At 32.2% G+C, this 22,059-nt stretch overlaps 2 protein-coding genes across 2 annotated transcripts in view; one reads left to right on the forward strand and one right to left on the reverse strand.

Moving 5' to 3' along the window:
• Positions 1 to 10,344, forward strand: part of LOC140436280 (zinc finger MYM-type protein 6-like) — a 28,370-nt gene extending 18,026 nt beyond the window's left edge. Inside the window, exons 4-5 of the mRNA XM_072524990.1 lie at positions 7,624 to 7,832; positions 9,757 to 10,344. Of these exons, the coding sequence (XP_072381091.1) occupies positions 7,624 to 7,832; positions 9,757 to 10,344 (797 nt within the window). The remainder of the gene's footprint in view (positions 1 to 7,623; positions 7,833 to 9,756) is intronic.
• Positions 1 to 17,103, reverse strand: part of LOC140432522 (fatty acid synthase-like) — a 109,022-nt gene extending 91,919 nt beyond the window's left edge. Inside the window, exon 1 of the mRNA XM_072520466.1 lies at positions 16,564 to 17,103. The gene's annotated coding sequence lies outside the window, so the exon portion shown is untranslated. The remainder of the gene's footprint in view (positions 1 to 16,563) is intronic.
• Positions 17,104 to 22,059: the final 4,956 nt, after the last annotated feature.

Below are 22,059 nucleotides of genomic sequence, written 5' to 3' on the forward strand. Positions count from 1 at the left end.
TACGGTAAATAAATGGAAAAAGTTTTTTAATAGTATGGAGAAGCCTTTTATAATTGGTGGTGATTTTAATAGCCACAATTATGTTTGGGGTTGTAGTACTGTAGACACTATAGGAAAAAATCTGTTAGAAGCTATTGAGGACTGTAATTTCGTACTTTTAAATAACGGCAAAGAAACTTTGCTGCGTAGACCTACTAGTATTAATAAATCGGCAATAGACCTTACAATATGCTCAGCAAATATTAGTCATTGTTTCGATTGGGATGTTGTGGACAATACTTTAGGATCAAATCATTTTGGTATTGTTATAAAGTCAAATATTAATGTTAATAAAGCTGATTGTGTAAATACAAAATTACAATGGAATATAAATAAAGCAAACTGGTCTCTTTTCTCTTCTATCACTGATAATTTCATGGAACTCGATAATAATTTAAGCTACCAACAATTTTTAAATAAATTAAACGAATATTGTAAAATATGTATACCGGAGAAAAGAACAGGGACTAGTCCACGATTTAAGAAAACTTGGTGGAATGACAATTCTAAAAAGGTTATTCAAGAACAACAACTTGCTTTACGCAAGTTTAACTTACAGTCCAATATACAAAATTATATAAAATATAATAAATGTGTAGCAGAAACCAAAAAAGTTATATTAAAGAGTAAGCGTAATGCATAGAAAAATTTTTGTGAAACTTTAAACAAAAATACACCAATAAAAAGTATGTGGAATCAAGTCAAACGTTTACAAAACATCTTTAAACCACAAATAAATCCACTGACCGAAGGAGAATGGGTTGAGGAGTTTTTGAGAAAATTATGTCCAGATAATTTATTTTCAAAAATTAATGTAATGGAAAGGAAAATCTTTAATCATCCACTTTCAGTGCCATTTTGTTTATACGAATTAGAAATAAGTCTTAAGAACAAGAAAAACACTTCTCCGGGAATAGATAATATACATTATATTATGTTGGCAAATTTACATCAAAAAGGAAAAGAAACGCTATTAAAAATGTTTAATCAAATATGGCAATCAGAAGATATTCCAGATAGTTGTAGAGAGTACCGGGTGTTTCATTAAGCTCCTTTATAACAAAAACACTGGAAAGAATGATAAAACTTTGGCTCGAAAGATGGTTAGAAAAAAATAATAAAATATCACAAACACAATTTGGATTTCGAAAAAATCATTCCACCATGGAAGCAGTGAGCCACTTGGTAACAGATATAAATTTAGCTTAAGTCAAATTCTTCAGTAACAGTTCTTTTATTAGATGTTGAATCAGCATACGACAACGTTAATTTAAGTATACTATATAACAAAATGACACAAATAGGTCTTCTCGAATATTTTTGTCAAAAAATAATAAAACTATATGACTGTAGAACAATTTATATATCGTTAAGTAACACAATTGGTCCAAGACTAGCGATGGATGGTTTACCTCAAGGAGAAATATTAAGCCCGTCGTTATATTTAATTTATTCTGCTGATCTAGTAAAAAATTTAAACTCCACAAGAATTTTACAATTTGCAGATGATATAGTCATTTATCAAGAAGACATTAAAATAGAAAATGCACTCAAATCCATTGAAGAAGGAGTCAAACATATTAAAACATGGAGTGAATTACATGGACTAAATATCTCTGATTCCAAAACTAAATTATGTATTTTTACAAGAAAACGAAAAGAAATACCCAACTACATCTTAATAAACAATGTCTCCTATCCAGTGCAAAGTTATGTTAAATATTTGGGTATTACTCTTGATAGACAGCTTCTCTGGAAAGAAAATATAGACAATATAGTTAAAAAAAAAACAGAAAAGGGAATAAATCTTCTTCGATTCGTGTCACACTTACGATGGGGAGCAGATCCAAATATTTCTTTGTTATTATTTAAAAATAATATAAGACCTATAATCGACTATGGATCAATATTATACAGTGACGTATCACAGTGTCATTTAAACAAAATAGACAAAATCGTTAATAAATGCCTTAGATTGTGTATAGGAGCCCTAAGAAGTACACCCATTAGTAACCTACAAGCACTCTAAATATAGTAGATTTCTATTCAAAATATATGATAAACAACTATATTAATATGACATAAACCCAAATTACAATATTGACTTTAATACTCTGGAACAAGTTCAGGTATACTTCTTAAGGGACTACAGCAATTTACCTTTATCTTTAAGAAAATTAATGTTTGTATCTGACAGTTCACAATTGTTCAAAGATTATTATATGATATATACAGATACATCCAAAAGTATCGAAGGTGTAGGATGTGCATACTGGGATAACAATAATAAAAACAGTAAAATGTTTAAACTCAATTCCATCATGAGTATATACACAGCTGAATTAATAGCATTAGTGGAAGCACTAAAATATTTATCTAATATAAATCATTCAAAGTTTATAATTTATAGTGACAGCAAAATTCTTTAAGTAAAATTAGTGCCATAAATCCTAAGTCAAAAGTAAATTACATTGAATTATATATAATAAATAAAATTAAAGAACTTCAGCAACAAGGCAAAACTAATAAGTTGACATGGATTAAAAGCCACTGTGGAATAACTGGAAATGAAATAGTAGATGAATTGGCAAAAAACGCGGTGACACAAGGAGTATTAAAGAGCTTAAGAAAGAATGGAAAGAAAGTTATATTAATGAGAATATAAATACAGGAAACCATTACAGAGCAATCAGAAACCATATTACGACTAAATCTTGGTTTTCTAAAATGAAGTCGACAAAGGATATGACAAGAACTATATGCAGAATGAGATTTAACCACTGTCTTACACCATCATATATGTTTAAAATGAATCTAGCTGATAGTCCACAATGTATTTTCTGTGGTCAGATGGGTAACCTACAACATAAAATTTTGGACTGTTCTCTTATATCTAATAAGGTTAATAATTTTTTTTAATTCGCTGTATTCTTTGACCGATGTCCACCATCCCAATAATTTAAATTATTTATTAACATTAGAAAACAATGAGTTTTTATATAGTTTATTGTATAAACATGTTTTAGATATTAAACTACAATTGTACTTGTAAATATAGAGTAAGTATTTCTCTGTAATTTGTTAAAATATAAAAAAATAAAAAAAAAATAAAAAAAGAGAATTAAAAAAAATATAAGGAATAAATAATAATTAAAAAAAATAAATAAAAATAAAAAAAGAGAAAAAATGAGGAACTTGGACAGTACACAGTAAAGTAGCGATTGAATTAAGTAGATAGCTACAGAAGAGTTTGCTGTGAAACTCTGAGGACCGCATCACCTATTTCATATATATAAATAACTAAAAAGCACCTAATAGAAAAAAAAACTAGAAACAAATTACCAAAAAAAAGACTATATATTAGAGATCAATACTAGTAATAGATTTAGGATAAGATTGTATACGAAACAATGACTAATGAAAAAATGAGCAAAAATTGTAAGATTGGCAAATGGATTTAGTGTCCGCAATCATATAAACACAAACAAACAACAACAACAACAATATGTAGTTCAATTTTATATCTAGTATTCAAATTCTAATTTAATATTCAATAGGTATGTGGTTTTTAACATTTTTGTTGTTTACGTAAAATTACAAAGTTGTGGCTAAGTTCATTTTACATAAGGACACAATTTTTTGTATTGAAATAATTGGTATAGTTGAAAATTGGTTTACCATTTCTATTTTTGAAGTAGTGGTAACGTATTTTTATTTACCTCCATAGAAAGGTAGAGTTTTAATTGTTGTCGAAATGTGATATTATTTCTTGTCCTGTGTAATCGAGTGAGTGGAGAAAAATATATTAACCATAATCTTTAATAAATCTGTAACAAAGTTATCTAAATGCAGATGACATCGACATTATAGTCTACAGAGTCTCTGACCGATACATTCCGGTCGTTAAGAGCAGATGCACAGAGATTGAAACTCCATATAGATGCCCAAAGGACTAAATATATGGAATGAACTAGGTCAAGCAACCAGACACCTAGAAGAATAATAATTAACGATTTATAATTAGAAGGTGTAGACACCTTCATATACCAAGGTTTGCTGTTATAAAGAAAAATGGTGTTGCCAATAAGTGTTATTATAGCTTAAGAAGACAAATGGCCTCAAAACTAACCAGACAAATTTAAGTGACCGTCCATACAACACTAATAAGACCAGTTCTAACGTATGAAGCAGAAGCGTCGCCACATAGACGGAAACTGCTTAACACTTTGACTGCCATACCAAATTCACCATAAGGGTCCTGTGCGCCACAATTTTTTTATGAAAATGTATTTAAAATTGTTTATCAACATACGTTAGATACATTGCTTAAATAATTTAATTATATTTTTTGTAGTTTGGCTAGTATACGAAAAATAAACACGTGGCCTGGAAAAGCATTTTTTTATTCTGCACCGCGTGTATAAGTACGGATACAGGGTCTAGACTTGTCGTATCTTGTCTAAAACGGTAGCGTGATGTTGGCCTGTATTTGTTAGTTCAACTCTAAACGTTGCATCGCGCAGTTCATTTATTCCTAAAGGTAGTTTTTCTTGTATAAGTGTATAAAATGTCATCATATGAGAGAACAGGCCTGGCTTCATGTATTATGGGATGAAATATCAGATATGAGTAATGATAATGATGATCCATTTGAGAATGAGTTTGAAGAAGATCCTGACTACGAAACAGAGAGTTCACAGAACAGCAGTGACATACCAACTAAAAGACCTCGGATAACGACTAAAGGTAAGTTTAAATAAAGATCAATAAATAAATATAGGGCCGGCACTGATAGTTTATATACATATAATATTTGCCACTGAAATAATAATTTATTATTTATGTTATAAGTGCATATATCATGTTGTAATTCTTTTATTATATCCCAATGAGCTTGTCAATCCCAATGTTTATGTGCGAATGACACAAGATGTTATGTATGACTGCATTTAAATGCAAATTTATAAATATATTCCATTGACATGCTGTTACATTTTGTTTTTTTTTGTTTCAGATAGCGATGAGTCAGATAATCAAGATTCTTCAGGGAAAGAAGAAAATACAGGGGCTGATTGAGGATTAGTATTTGGCGATATGAGAAATTTTAATTTTGAAGAAAATATAGGATAAACAGAAGCAGTCCTCAACATGAAAAATGAAGAAGAATTCGCTTACTTCAGACTTTTTGTAGACGAAGAAATTATCAGCATTATTGTCGAACAAACCAACATATACGCAAATCAGGTGATTGTGAATAACATCGTTGAAGAAACGATTGGTCCATCTTCAAGACTGCATAAATGGAGAGACACAGACGTGACTGAAATGTATTGCTTGTTGGGGGTACTGATTTGGATGGGTCTGGACCATTAACCTAAACTGGCTGATTATTGGAGAAATTCGGATTTATACTGGTCAAAATCTGAAGGATATATGTCTCGAAATAGATTTAAAATTTTGTTGCCTATGTGGCACTTCGCAAATAATGATTTATGTCAAGCAGAAGACAGACTGTACAAAGTTCAGTCCCTGGTAACTTTGCTAAATTCCAAATTTAAAAAGGTTATAGTACCAGACAAAAATATCTGCATAGATGAAACGATGGTAGTCTTTCACGGGCGTTTAAAATTTCGCCAATATGTGAAAGGAAAGAAACATAAATTTGGAATTAAACTCTTTAAGCTATGCCTTAATGTGGGGTATACGTATCACTGCAAAATTTATTGTGGTGCAGTCAAAATTGATGGCATGTCTGTGGCGACTAAAGTAGTATTTGAACTTATGGACGAATGTCTCGATAAAGGAATGACGTTGTACACTGACAACTGGTACACCAGCGTAGAGCTAGCTGAAAAGTTACAAAGCAGACAAACGCACCTAGTAGAAACACTACGAAAAAATTGGAAAGGTATTCCGAAAGATGTACTGGTAAGCAAACTGAAGAAGGGTGAAATTGTAGGAAGAGAGAGAAATGGCATTGCCGTTTTTAAATGGAAAGATAATAGCGATGTCCTGATGCTTATCACGAAACGTCAACAGAATTTTATTGATGTTCCAAGTAGAATTGAGGTCAAAAAGAAACCGGAAGCTATTGTGGCTTATAATAATGCAAAAAGTTTCATTGATGTATCCGACCAATTTGTCATCCTGGTGCAATATATACGCACCCTGATGCGCATCGCCCTTCCTTCTGGAAGGGCTAACTTTTTATTAAATTTGATTGGACGAGAGGGCTCCTGCTCTGGGCTCTGCGATATTTTCTAAAGACTCTGTGGCTGAGTTTTTTTTTACCAAACATTGTTGTTTTATTTCTTCGTCCTACAAGAGTAAACAACAGATCTCGTCTTTTTCAAGACGAGATCCAAACAAAGAGCGTTCGGACTAACATTGCGCAATGTTGCGTAACATTGTGCAATGTTGGATAACAACTAGTAACTATATAAATTCCACATAGTTACTGGTTGCGATACGACAAATTGTCGTCTTATTCTACCTCTATTAGACGGAGAATTAAATGGCACAGGAAGATGGCAGTTGAACTACTTACTGGAACAAGTATAGTAAATGCTCATTATTTATATAACAAGAACAAAACTGTACCCGAAATAATAAGTATAACAGATTTCAAAGAAAAAATGTGCTTGAAATTACTTTCAAAAGACAAGCACAGTTATACTCCCCACAACACACCGTCAGACCATAAATTTATTCAAGCAGGTAAAAAAAGTTGGTGCATAATTTGTTACCAACGAACTAAAGATCAACATGGACGACAGTATGCAATAAATAATACTAAGCAAGTTACCACTAAATACAAAGTCTGTGACCAAAAATTTCTCTGCTTAGAATGTTTTTTTGATAAGCACAAAATTTTGCCAAAATAGTCATTTGAGTATAATTTAAAATATGTGTTATTATTTTATTTTATAGTGTATTGTTGTATCTAATGTAAATTTATTAACCATAATAAATACTTTTACATCAAAATTAATTAGCGTTTAAGTTATAAAAAATCTACTATAATTCAACTGCTAATAGAAAAATGACGAAGTATTTTTTTCCCAGGCTAACATCATTTTTAATTTGCCCCAGGTCACGCTAAGTTAAATACTATTAGAAATACACGTAAAGTGTGCTCCTATGGAATATACATGGCCAAACGATCTTTACTGACTGTGTATATGTAAATATACACGTGGCGGTTTGAACTCAGCCACTGTGTATATTCAGGTATACACATGGCAGTCAAAGTGTTAAACGGTTGGAACGAAAAATATTAAGAAGAGTATGTGGAGGGATAAAAGAGCAAGGCTTGTGACGCAGACGTTACAATTTTGGGTTGTTTACAACTTTTGTGGAACCTGACTTTGTAAAATTCATTAAGATAACACTCTTTAGAAAAATTGGGCATGTAATCAGGACTAGGTAAAACTCACAGGACGATAGATAAGTTAGAGAATGGAAAACGGTTGCCAGAGACATAAGTGAAAGTGAACAGACAGTGTGTGTGTCTGTGTGTGTAGGTTGACTTATACACCAACCAAATTTACTAGTTTAGTTAGAATAACCAGATTCACTTTTTAGCAAGTTGTACAGCTATTTTTCCAATTATCTTTTTTGGATATTTCAAATTCCATATTTGCCTTCAATTACATTGGATAGCACACTATATTGAACAAAAGTTAAGTATCACTACCGACCACGACTCATATATTCAAAACAGAGCATACCAGGACATGGTCTACACAGAAATAAAGGCAGCCGTAAAATATAATTTAACTATTAAAAGGAAGGTAGTATTTTAAAATATAATATAATGTATATTATAATGTATAAATTTCGAACCCGTATTCAGTTTTTAAATTTAAGCTACGGTTTGTTAGAACAGTGCGCAGCGCACAGCATACACGTATAGCACAATCTGTTGTACTCGACTCACGGCAGTTTTGGTTGAGTCGGTTTGTTAGATTAATTCGCATAGATATTATGTCGCTCTGAAAACAAGTTTAGAAATTAGTTTCACGTTTATTCTCTCAAAGGTTGTACGTTAAAAAAATTAATTCTCGCAAACTTAACGCAATAATTTTATTACTCCAAGAAGAGGAGGAAGAAGAAGAGTTGATAACGTTAAATCTAAATAAAAAATAAAAATAAAAAACGAAATTTTTTCATGTTTTAATACAGAAGGTGCTTTTAAATTAATAGTCGAAGAAAGATTGTTTTAAAACAAAGAAAAATTTCGAGAATATTTTAGACTTTACAGCAGCGGTCGGGGAACCGGGGTAAATTACCCCAAATTGGGTAAAAATTAAATTTTTGGGGGTAAAAATGAAACTTTTGTGAGTAAAAAGTATATTTATATTCTTAATTTGCTATTTTATAAACCTGTTACTACTTTTTCAACTTAAACAATTTAGCGACATATGCAGGCCACGCCATCTTACTCTCCACCACTAGAGTACTCTCTAGTTATATCTTTGCGTAGTAAACTTCAAGTATTTTACAACTATTATTTTCTGTCTCCCTTAAGATGGCAGCAAATAGAAAAAGAACATACCAAGACGAATTCCTTAATTCCGGCTTTACATAAATAGAAGACAATGGTACAATGAAACCAGAGTGTGTTGTATGTGTGAAGGTACTGACTTCAGAATCTTTCAAAAAAAGTCAATTGAAGAAACATTTACAATTTAGATAATTTGCATTCACACCTGTCTTCCAAACCGCGAGAATACTTTGCAAATTTAGAAATACCTGTTAAAAGACAAATATTGAATAGCAACTTGTTTGGTACATTTGATCGGCGTCCAGCATCAAGGGCTAGCTCTGAAGTAGCCTGATTGATTGCACGAAATAAGAAACCATACACTATTGGTGAAGATTTGGTTAAACCAGCTGCTGTAAAAATGGCAGAGATTATGTGTGGTCAAAAAGAAGCAAAAGAAACTGAATTCAGTGCCCTTGTCTGCGAAAATTGTGAAAGAACAAATTTCTATATTAACAGAAAATGTAAAGGAACAGGTTATTTTCGTATTAAACAGGCTAAATATTTTGCTATTCAGCTTGATGAGACAACTGATTTTCGTAGCAATTTACAGCTAATGGTATATGTTCGCTACATAGGTGTAGATAATTTTGAAGAGGAATTGCTGTTTTGTTCTCCTCTCGAGTTGAGATCTCGTGGAATTAATGTCTACAATAAAGTAAATGAATATTTCAATGCGCAAAGTTTAAAATGGGAAAACTATATTTCTGAATCTTTGCATGGAGCTCCAGCTATGCTGGATCATATTAATGGTTTTTCGGCTTGTGTAAAAAAAAATAACCCAAATATTGAAGTTACTCACTGTATGATCCATCGCCAGGCCCTTATGGTCAAATATTTAGAACCTACACTGGAAGCTGTCATTCATGATGTCATCAAGATTGTAAATTTTATCAAGGGACATGCACTAAACACGCGGCTATTTCGTGAATTATGTCAGGACGGTGAAGCTGAATATACGGATCTACTTTATTATACAGAAGTAAGGAAATTTCTCGCGGAAATGTACTAAATCGAGTATGGACTCCCAAAACTGAAGTCGAAATTTTTATGGTTGATTAAAAAAATATTCTCGCAGATAAGTTAAAAACTCTTCCTGGGTTGCATATCTCGCATATTTAGCCGGCATTTTTGAGAGTATAAATATATTAAACAAATAATTGCAAGGAAAGAATATTAATATCATTTCAGCGAGAGAAATAGTGTCAGAGTTTGGGTTAAAGCTGCAATATTGGAGACAGAAAGTAGAACCAAAAAAGACAGCTACTTTTTCAAGGTTAGCTTTGTTTTTGGAAGATTGCAAAAATATTACTTTTGTTGACATCAAGGATACAATTGTAAGACATCTTATCAAACTCAGAAAGCGGTTTTCAGATTACTTTCCAGATCTTGATACACTTACTCTCAGTTGCATTGCAGATCCTTTTACATGTGAAATTGCTATGATACCAGAAGAACCTTCAGGTTTAGCAGAAGCAATTCTTGAACTTCGATCTAATATTCAATTTGAGAGTAAACCAAATCTGTTATCTTTTTGGATGTCAAAAGCTGCAAAGGCTTTCAAAATTGTACATGAAGATGCGGTTAAAAAATTGTTGCCATTTGGAACAACATATTTGTGCGAACAAGGCTTTTCCACTCTAATGAACATAAAAACGAAGAACAGAAATCGATTAAACGCTGAAGACTGTGTTCAAATCGCTCTTACACCAAGTCCCAATGTTGAAGCAATTGTATCGAACATGAAACCTCTCCCATGAAAATTCGCCCCCACAGAAAATATAAGAAAATGATAATTTCTCGTTATTTTGTAATTCATATGATATTTTTCTTGTATGACAAAATAACAAGAAATTATCATTTACTTATATTTCCTGTGTTGGTGAAAGTTATGGATTACTAGGTATTACATTGATAAATTGAATAAATGATGTTTAAATTAAATTTTTAATTATTGTTTTTTTTTTCAAAATTATCATGGGGGCTATAACATGAAAGATGCTAAAAAGAGGCGATTTCGTTTTTTCTTGCTCTTCGCCATGGGGTAATATCAACTTACACAAAAATATTTTGGGGTAATGATTAAAAATGTTGACCGCTGCTTTACAGGGATTTATTTGGAACTGTCTTACAATTTTTACTAGATCCACTAGTCTTTTATCTTCTTCGGGAGAAAATTAGGCATTAGCATTAGGAAAAGAATAGTAGGCATCACTTAATTATTACAATAATAATAACTATATAAAAATACAATTATAATTTCGGCATAGATGTGTACGCTGTGAGCTCAGCTGAACGTTTGCGTCCAAATCAAATCGCAGTAGATTCCAGCGCACCCCGTCGACGTACACGGCTATTGCTCTGCAGTTCGTGCAGCTCAGCAGAACCTAACAAACCGTTATCATAGAGAACCATTTCATTGATTTTGACCAACGTACACGGCGTTCGACTGACTGTGAGTTATGCGTCGCTCGGCTCACTGTTCTAACAAACCATATAATTATAGCTTTAAAATGTAATCTTCGACATCTTCTGTCCAGGACTGTCTTGGTCTACCTCGTGAGGCTAGTGAGTCAATTTTTTTATCTTTGTTGGCCGTCTATTTTAGAAATTCTCTGCAGGTGTCCATACCGGTTTAGTCTTTTTGCTTCAATTGTGTCCATTATGTCTTGATCAATTTCTATTTCTCTTCGAATATCTTCGTTCCTCACCCTATCAAGTCTAGTGAGCCATAACATCGTCTTCGATAGTTCATTTTTATGGTCTTTACTTTTGATCTGTTTCTTTGATTTATTTCCTAGAGTTTGGCGCCGTACAATCAAATATTTTTTATTATTGCTTTATAATTACTTTCTTTATTTTCTTTTAATATTTTATTATTCCACAATAGTCTACATAATTGTCTAGTGGCTGATCTTGCTTGACCAATCCTGGAATGTATTTCTTCGTTACTCCCTGCTTTTGATGTTATTTGGACTTTCAAGTATTTGAGGGTTTTAGTTGATTTTATGGTCTCCATTTCAATTGGTAGGCTTTCTGTTTTTTCTCCTACTGCTTAATACTTGGTTTTTTGTATATTAATTGTAAGGCCTCACTTGGTATGCTCCCCATAAAGTCTTCTAAGCATATGGTGTACATCACTCTTGTCTTTAGCTAGAATATCTTGGTCATCAGCGAAGTGTATTGTGTACAATATCTCGTCTTTGATTGGAAAGGACAAGAACTTAATATATTAAATACAGATAAACTAAAAGATTTCTCATTTAAAGAACGATCTATAAATCACCTTGTATTGCATTCACAGAAATTATACTGAAGCAAATTGATAGGTTATAGTTGAAACACAAAATGCTTAAAGGCGGTTTATATGTACAAAAACGAATAATTATTGGATGGCTTACAAATAAATATTGCCATTTACACAGACAACACCTAAATCAGGTAATAGGTTTAAAAATTTATGTATTTAGTTTTCTTTTAAAAACCTTTCAAAACATTTGAAGAACATTATTTCCAATGTAATTAATAACAATCCATACTATTTAAAAGATGCTGATGACCTGAAATCTAGACTAAAAATATACAATTACCATAGTAATTATAAATTAGTTTCTCTGGATATTGTATTTTTATAAACCAATATTCCAATAACTTTGGCAAAAGATATTAAAAAAAGTGGAATAAGATCAAAATGTTTACAGATATCCCTCTTAAAGAATTTGTATCAGCAGTCGAAACAACATTAAAAGTAACCTATTTTCTATATAAAAACAAAATCGTCCAACAAACAGATGGATATGCTATGGGTATTAGCATATCTAGTGGTATCGCTCAATTAGTTTTAGAGCACCTTGAAGAAATTGTTCTATATCAAATAGATTTCGATATAACTTTTTTCTATCGTTATATAGATGACTGTTTGAGTGCAGCATCAGAGCATAAAATGGGTAGTCTGCTAAATAAATTTAATAATTTCCACCAAAAACTAAAGTTCACATTAGAAATTGAAAAACATTGTCAAATCAATTTTCTAGACCTGATTTTACACAGACAAAATAGTTTTGTAACTATTTTATGGTCAAGAAAAAACCTAGTCATCGACATATCCGAATTTCAACTCCCATCATCCCTAAAAAAAAAATCAGTAGTTATCAGCCTAGCCGACAGAGTCATCAGATTATCCGACCTTATTAATAGACCTCCGACCCATACTAAAGCATAAACAGCACTAACACTTAATTCATACCTACATCACCCTACGTTTTTGCAATTATTTTACTAGAACATCACAATCTGGCAATGTTGTATGAAAACAATTTAACCATTACAATCCAAATAATTTGCATTTTGTAAGTAAATCTTTAACCCTATTACCTGATTTAGGTGTTGTCTGTGTCAATGGCAATATTTTTGGTAAGCTATCTAATGATTATTCGTTTTTGTACATATAAACCGCCTTAAAGCATTTTGTGTTTAAATTATTACCCATAAACTTGCTCCAGTACAATTTTTCTAAATAAAGTACAAGGTGATTTATAGATCGTTCTTTAAATAAATCTTTAAATAAACTCGGAAAGTCCAACGAACGTCTCCCAAAATTTCACCACAGCATTGGTTAGCATGCAGAGGCGCCACCTGCTTTGGCGGCCATGAACGAAAACGATATAATAATATCGTTTTCTGTCCTCTAGGTTATGCGAAATGTGTAAAAGAATAAATCTTCTAGCAAAAGCTGCTATCGCTTTGTTGATTTAAATTGCCAAATATATGGCCTAGGAGGACAAATTCGTTAAACTTCCCGTGCTCGAATCGGTATCAATAAAGTGTTATGACTCATTTCGGCCTATTAACACTTTATTGATACCGATTCGAGCACGGGAAGTTTAACGAATTTGTCCTCCTAGACAATATATTTGGCAATTTAAATCAACAAAACGATAGCAGCTTTTGCTAGAAAATTTATTCTTTTACACATTTGGCATAGCCCAGAGGACAGAAAACGATATTATTATATCGTTTTCGTTAATGGCCGCCAAAGCAAGTGGCGCCTCTGCATGCTAACCACTGCTGTGGTGAAATTTTGGGAGACATTCGTTGGACTTTCCGAGTTTGAATTTGTATCAGCCCAAGTGTCTGATGAGGCTGGGATAGGCTGAAATGAGTCATAACACTGTATATATATATATATATATATATATATATATATATATATATATATATATATATATACGATATTTGCAAGGTAAATATTCCAAGTAAGTTTTATATCAAGGACACATCTAAGATACTTATCTTCTTCTGAAAATGACATTCTGAGTCTGTCCGATTTGCACGTACTGAAAAGTTATCTCTCACGCGATACTAAATACAGGAATTAATATTGGCGAATTCATTGTAGGGTAAATTGATTATCTTAATAAATGTAATCCATCAACCTGTCATTTTAAATGACACATTTATATTTTTAAATTTGTTTTTGTAGGAGCTTCAAAAAATTGCTTGATATTCAAAACTTAACATTGCTTGTACTTTCACCAAGTGTAGTCATCGCAACTGTCGGAGTAATCTTTTTTATTGCACTTGTAAGTATATCCATATAATTACTTAATATTAGAGTTAAAACTATTTTTTTTACTTGGTAACTTAAATATCCATGTATTTACTACTAATATTCATATGTATATTACTTACTACTATACTACTAATATTCATATGTAATTACGTGGCTAAAGGTTCCAAGCCAAAGCCAATAAAAAAAAATTAAAAAAAACCTACGCTCATATTGCTTTAAACAACCACTGTATAATGACAGATTATTGGCAACGGGGCAAGGGAGGTTCCTGGAAAGTCGTCGGCGCGCAATGTTGCTATTTTTAGTGTGTATATCTAATTTAAAACTTAACGTATGGTAATATTTCTTGTGTTGTTACAAAAAAAAATCATTATGATAAACCATTTAAATAACTTTTAAATTAGTTGATGGTAAAACTGAAACTTCTAGGGTTTTTTACTAGAAGTCCCCCGTTTAAGAGCAATCACTTAATTTTTACAAAAATATACACAATTATTAACGATTTTGCCTTATTTTGCTGTTTTTGGCGAAACAAATTAATTTAAAAAAATATATAATTTGCTATTTTGAAGGTTTTTTCAAATGACTAAATAACTAAACTGTTATTAATTAAGAAATCACGTCAAAATTTCAGCAGAAAACACAGTTGACCACAAATTTAACAGCCGATACTCTAACAAAGATGATTTAAACACATTTGCATGTTTGAAATAACATTTTTGCCGATTGACGATTTACCTAAAACCTACGATATACATCGTATTGCTTGTCAAATTTAACGTGATACTTGGCCGATTTGAAATTAGGCTCCACCCACGATGCGCATTCGACCACAACACAATTCGTCCTTATTATTTCTTGGCCCCTCGAAGTGCAAGGTACTTGTATAGTCTGCGACAAAGTTTTTTTTTTATTTTACTTATGTTTAAAGTTTCTATGTGTTAAAGAACTATCGTATTACAATAGATTTGACTTATTAAATAATTATTGTTAAGTATTTTAAATTATAAACATGGATTTTCATTCAAAATTAGAAGGCAAAGTCTTGTCTGGACAAACGAGGGAGGTAATAGCAATTGTAATTATTTTTATGCAGAGAGAAGCGATGCAAAATCCGCATGTTAAAGATTTTAAAAAGTTCAAGAACGTGCTTCCTTAGCAACGGGAGTAAGTATAGCGATTATAAAACGGATCTCTCGTGAAATGAAAAATATAGAAGAAGGTGCTTGTGCATCATTTTCGACGCCTAACAAAAGAATGAGATCTGCCCCAAAATCCAACTTGGGCGATTTTGACAAAGGTTTACTTCGGCGTATAATAATAAATTATTATCTCACGGAAAAACGAGTTCCTACATTGCGACATATAACAAAAAAAAATAAAGGCAAAATTCTTCTAATAATTTTATTTTATCTGACTTATTCATATTGACAACTCAGTCACTATTTGAGATATATTTTATATAATATATTTCTACAAAATCCCCGTACCAAAATAAAATATTCGGGAAAGTTAATAAAGTTATACAGTTTAGTACCTAAATACCGGATGTTGACAGCCATCCCAACGGGGCTGGTATTATTCTATTGTAAAGAAATAAACAACAGATTAAAATATTTATGACTTACTAAAATGCTAAAATACCGAAGATCCGAAAAATAAAAGTATAATGACTATAATTTAAAATATAACGACAACTCTAGTATAAAAATTAAGTAATAAATGTTTCGTCGGTATGTTCCAGGTATAAGATTAACTACTGTTCTTTTATTCTTATACAGTTTACTGGAACGCAAATGTAAAGCTTTCATCTCTACCAATATTCCTCATAAAATTATAGAACGAAACATTTATAGAAGTGTTCGAAAAAACTGCCGCTTCAACATGACTGAATGGTCAATATTAATGAGTCAAATAAAATATAATTATTAGAAGAATTGTTTTACCAAGTAACAAAAAGAAAATATTTTGTATTTTGAGAAAAATTGAAACGTGAAAATAACATACAATATAGACATATCATAGAAGTTCCTTACTCTCTGTAAACTTGTAGTATGGAGTGTACCAAAGAGGCGAAGAGACCGACCGCATTATGTATCTCTTTTCCTCCGAATGCGTTCTCACTTAATTTCCTACGCAGGTGGACAAATTTGTCAAGTATCACCTTAAATTTAACAAGCTGTACCTACCTACCTTACGATATACATCGTAATTCCTACTAAGATATTAAATAATAACAGATCATTTAATTTTTAACCATCAACAAAAACTTAATATGATGAAAAGTATGAATTCGATGGTAATATGATCTTCACAGTTTTCAAATAACATAATACATTTTTCAATGAAATGTCTGGATTTAAGAAATTAATTCAGATAAAAGCTGCGACAGTAGGAAGTCACTTACCTATATTCCCATAATAAAAAATCAATACTCGGTTAATCACAATGAAATTAATTTGTAGTAAAATAATTCATTCCTAAAAAATATAATGAACTAACGGCACCAATATAGAGTATAGACGCCAAGTTTCCTCAATTATCTGAGAACCATTTTCAAATTTCTCGTCGAATCTTCTAGAAACGTGTTCGAAGATTACATCAATTATTTTCGCTAAAACTTGTTCTGCTGACTGACTGCGACTGAAATTGGAATGTCTCTGGGTTATCTGAAAACATCTTTCAAAACGTCCTTGAAGGATCTTTCTTTACCCGCTGCAGTATTCATCCCGTTCTTATAGTTGTTCACGTAACTGCTTTACTAAAAGTTCTACTGGCAGCATCTTTGGTCAGGCACACACGTACTTTCCAAATGTTCTTTTTTACGAAAATCACTAACGAACTACGTGAATGTTCCTGACAAACAATATTTTTAAAAGTTTAAAAGTCTTTTTCAAAAGTCACTGCTTAATTAATTTTTAAATTAGTACATTACCTCACACTGTGACACCACTGTAACGTGTTTTATAAAAGGAGCGATTCTAATTTATGTAAATATATTTATTTATAAACTTGCAGTACGATAATATTTTATCAACTAAAGTCGACTTTACCCTACATGATTTTATCATGTGACACTATAATGTGAGATTTGTTATGATTTCTCGTTTCTATGATGTTTTAAAAAATCGTGTTTACACTGAATGATAAGTTATGACTTATGATATGAGTGATAATGAACTTTTATTGATTTTTCTTTTTGTGTATGGTCATAGAGATATAAGACACAGTATAGGTAATAACTATTAGGTTAGAAAATAAACCTTTGCTTGCATTGGCTTCCCGACTTTTAATAATAATACGCCAGCAACAACTGCGTACAGCTAATAGCAAGAAGAAAAAGATCAGACGCCTTTGGGCTCACAGGTGGCTCTTACGAAGAAATACTGGACGGAGAATATCAAATTTAGTGTTTATATTATACCAAATTAAAAAAAATAATAATAACGAAACTAAACTATAATTATGACTAAGAAGACTCTAAAACACTTACTTACTTACTCCGTTGCGTTACAACCCTTCGTGGGTTTTAGCTGACTCGACAACATGCCTCCACTGTTTTCTGTCTTGAGCAACCTTCATCCAACTCTCCACGCCCATAGTGCTTAGGTCTCCTGCTATATTGTCTCGCCATAGGAGACGAGGACATCCTCGTGGTCTCCTTTCACTTGGGACTTCCTCCCACACCAGTCTTACTGTTCGTTCGTCAGAATGTCTTCTGAGGTATCCTGCCCATTGGAGTCTTCTGGACTATATTTCTTTTATGATGTTATCGTCTGGGTAGAGTTCTTCGAGCTCTTTGTTAGTTTTTATCCTATATTGTCCTGATGCTTCATCCAGCACAGGGCCAAAGATCTTCCTTAGGATTTTTCTTTCCCAAACACATAGTCTCTCTTCGTTTGCCTTTGTTATCGTCTACGTTTCGCTTCCATACATCACAACGGGTCGTATGATTATTTTATAGACCTGTATCTTCATACGTCTTGTTAGTTGTTTCGATTTTATAAGGTTTTGGATGGCAAAAAGACATCTGTTGCTGGTCTGGATCCTGTTGTTTATTTCTTGTGATCCGTTATTGTCTTCAGTTATTGTTGTTCCAAGATACTTGAATTCTCTAACGCGCTCAAAGTTCAAGTCATCGATAGGGATGTTCTGACCGATTCTGTCTCTGCTTTGGTTATTGGCTCATATACATATATTTCGTCTTGTTTTCGTTGATTTGGAGCCCCATCTTCCCTGCTTCCTTCTCGAACCTCACGAAAGTCTCCTTCATCCTTAGTCGTGTGTTTCCTATTAGATCGATATCATCTGCAAATGCCAGTAGTAAGTTTGGTCCTTCTCGATGAAATACTGTATTCGGTTTTTCGATTCTTGCACTTCTTATTATGTGTTCCAGAGCTAAGTTGAAGAGTTGTGGTGAAAGTGCATCTCCCTGTTTTAGTCCATTGTTTATTTCAAATGTCTCCGAGTATTATTGTCCAACTCTCACCTTACATCGTAGCTGTTCCATACACATCCGTATCAACCTGACTAGTTTTTTTGGAAAGTCAAGTTCCTGCATCGCTATCCACAGTCTGGCCCTGCATACTCTACCAAATGCTTGTTTAAAATATATGAATACGTGATGAAGCTCACGATTAAACCCCCAGCATTTTTCCATTATCTGTTTTATTGTGAATATCTGGTCAATGGTAGAGTGTCTATAAAACACTTAACTAGGAATAAAATAAACTAAATAAATAATACAAGAAAAATACAACACAATAGCACAGATTAGACAATAGGCTCAATATGAATGCAACTAACAAAAAATAAATAAATAAATAAAGGAGGTTATATCTCGGTAAGGAAATGTCTCTGAATTGATATAAGAATAAGGGGCGATATTTAAATATGTTGGTGTTACCGGTATTATTACCTAAAATCATATGATTTTATCATGCGAAATAGGTACCGTCCTATTCTCCTGGGACAAGCTATGACACAAGCCACATGACAGTGCGTATGACAAAATCATATGACAAATCACACAGTGTAAACTATAAATTTCACTCCATGACCAAATCATATGACAAATCACATGATAAATCATGTAGTGTAAAGTCGACTTAACTAAACTAATATCATGCTGGCTTCTATATAGAAGTCGTTATTGACTAGAATAATCTGGAATAGTCCACCTTTATTCTCGCTTGTATGAACGCCTCGACCTGTCATCCGGTCGACATAATATCTTAAAGATACCCGAACACTCATCATTGTTTCGAGAGATGCAACCGTTATATGCGGTACGTCAAAACTAGCTTGTTCGTTGAAATATAAATAAATAATAAGCTATAGATTGATACCTATGTAAACTAAAATATAGTTTTACCATGATTCTATTAAAGTAACTTTCAATACGTCTGTTTATAGTTTAATAATTAAAAGTTTGAAAAATACAACAATTCGAAAATATGTACATTTAATTAACGAATAAACTGTTTTATAATAATTAAATATTTATTTTAGGATATCCGTCCAAGTACTAATTACAGGTTTTACTATTCATTTTTTTTACTAACTTTCGGCCGTGCAATGTGCACTATATTTGGTCAAATTATAACTGACGAGGTTTGTATCTGTGAATATTCTTTTAATTATAATATTTCAGAATATTTTCTTCAACGAAATTTACATTACATTGAATATTGTTCTGACGGGTATTCTTGTAAGCCCGTATTATACTACACATTTTCTTGTACAATTTCTAATATAAGAAATTATATAGGATGGTAATTACATATTATTGTACAAGGGCTTGCATGTAATTTTTAGCCATACGAGACTATGCAATTTCTTGTATCAGAAATTTAATATAGCGAGCTTTGTGATTGGAAAAATTTATTGTGGCTACACTGCATTCCTCTGCACGTCACATGTGAAATAGATTATTTGTATTATCACCACATTTGACTTGTTTTGTTGCCTGAAAAGGTGTTATTTAAGTTAAATTTATTATTTAGTACAGGAAGCAATATTAGAAGATTTTAATAAAAACTACTTAATATTAAAAATTTATTTTTGCTTTATAAATTATGTATTTCTCGCGTTAGTCGTCGTAATAAAATCATTCCTGTTCCAAGGCATAATCCTGTTTCTATGAGCTGTATGGTTTTAAAGTCTATCAGTAGGGTACTAACCTGGCTGCTGATTCCTTCCTCCTTTATCCGGGCTTGGGACCGGCAACAGTTCTGCCGAGCTACTCGATCCACCCAACAAAACTACAGGCGGAATAACCGCATAAGCAGAATGGAGGAGACCCGTGTCGTCAAAATAGCAAAAGATAAGTCACCAATCGGCAGAAGAAGTATCGGACGACCGCGCAAAAGATAGGGTGACAACCTTCCATAGAGGTATTATTCCGCCAATAAACAAGCAGAATTGCTTATAAAGAGAAAGAAGAAGAAGAAGAAATTATGTATTTGTACAGAGGCATCTTGCCATTTTAATTTTTCAGCTAGAGAATTGAAGTAGTCTCGTAGCTCATCACGAACCTTTATTGCTGTTGTGCTAGAACGGAAGTTTTGTTGGGAAACGGATTTTAAACTACCGGCACTAGCCGGTATTGTTACAAGAATGTTTATCTTCTTTATCAGGAGTATTTTGTTCCATTAAAAAATTATTTGCAACACAATGCATGCAAGAGTTATGGTTTGAACTTTATGAGGTGATCTCTGGTTCTTGATAGCGTATAATTAAATATTTTGTTGTCGAATGTTAAATTCCTGCCAGAATATGGCTTGATAACTTTTGTAGTTAATGCAAATGCATTATCAGCCACAACGACATTTGGTATTTTTAAAACCCTTCCTGGCATCCTCGTAGCATTAGGGCAATTTAGTTTGTTTTCTGTGAGTGCTGCACATAATCTGCTATTTTGGAAAACACCACCATCACTTACTCAGCCATTCACTCCAACGTTCACATAAGTAAATGTTATATATTTATAGTAATATAATAAATAAGACTCAACTAACTTATTTATTGACCCCCTCACAATTGACATGACACAGATAACCTAACATAACATAAAACATAGTGGCCTCTTTTTAAAGGTCCTTTCATAACAGTAAACTTGTAAGACACATCTATCAATGCCAACAAAACAATAGAGTGGTCCTTTTTGTAATTAAAAAAATACGATCCTTTAGATATAGCACGAAATTTAATGTGTTTACGATCCATAGCCCTTATTCAGTCTGGAAATTGCCACTTATTTTCAAAATTTTTGGATGTTTCATCCCATTCTTGAGGAGCTTTGAGCATCTACAAATAAAAATCCAATTTAGGTTGTGGTTGTTTTTTAAATTTTTATTTATCTGTAAATATGTGCTTTTTAAACGATTGTAAATTGCATTACAAACATCATATATAAATTTATTTATAGTTGGTTTCATAAAAATATTAGTTGCGTACATAAGTGATCTATAAGTTTCACCAGTTCTTAAAAACCGGAGGGTAACCTGCTGCAACCAAAATTTAATTAATAAGCATTATTTATACTTTTACTTTCGAAATTGACAAACCTTATGCACCCTAAGATGGAGTCCCTTAACAAGGTGTTGGTTTTCTGTATATCGTCTTTAAGTAATTGGTACAATGTCTAATTGTGGGTCTGTCGCCCGTAGAAAATTTTTATATGCATTTGGGTCTTCAGTTTTATGCTCTTCGTTTAACATTTTTAATTTATTATTATATTCGATTGCATAAATAAAAAAAAAGAATTAAACTTTTACGTGAACAAATGAAGGAAGGCGCTAGTAGGTATTCCAGATGCAAATAAATGTGGCAAACACCAGAACAGAATAAATAAAATTAATGACAGTGATCGTGAAAACGTAAAAACGCATATTAAGTCCAT

Source organism: Diabrotica undecimpunctata, chromosome 1 (assembly GCF_040954645.1).
Source record: "Diabrotica undecimpunctata isolate CICGRU chromosome 1, icDiaUnde3, whole genome shotgun sequence".
Classification (NCBI taxonomy): Eukaryota; Metazoa; Arthropoda; class Insecta; order Coleoptera; family Chrysomelidae; genus Diabrotica; species Diabrotica undecimpunctata.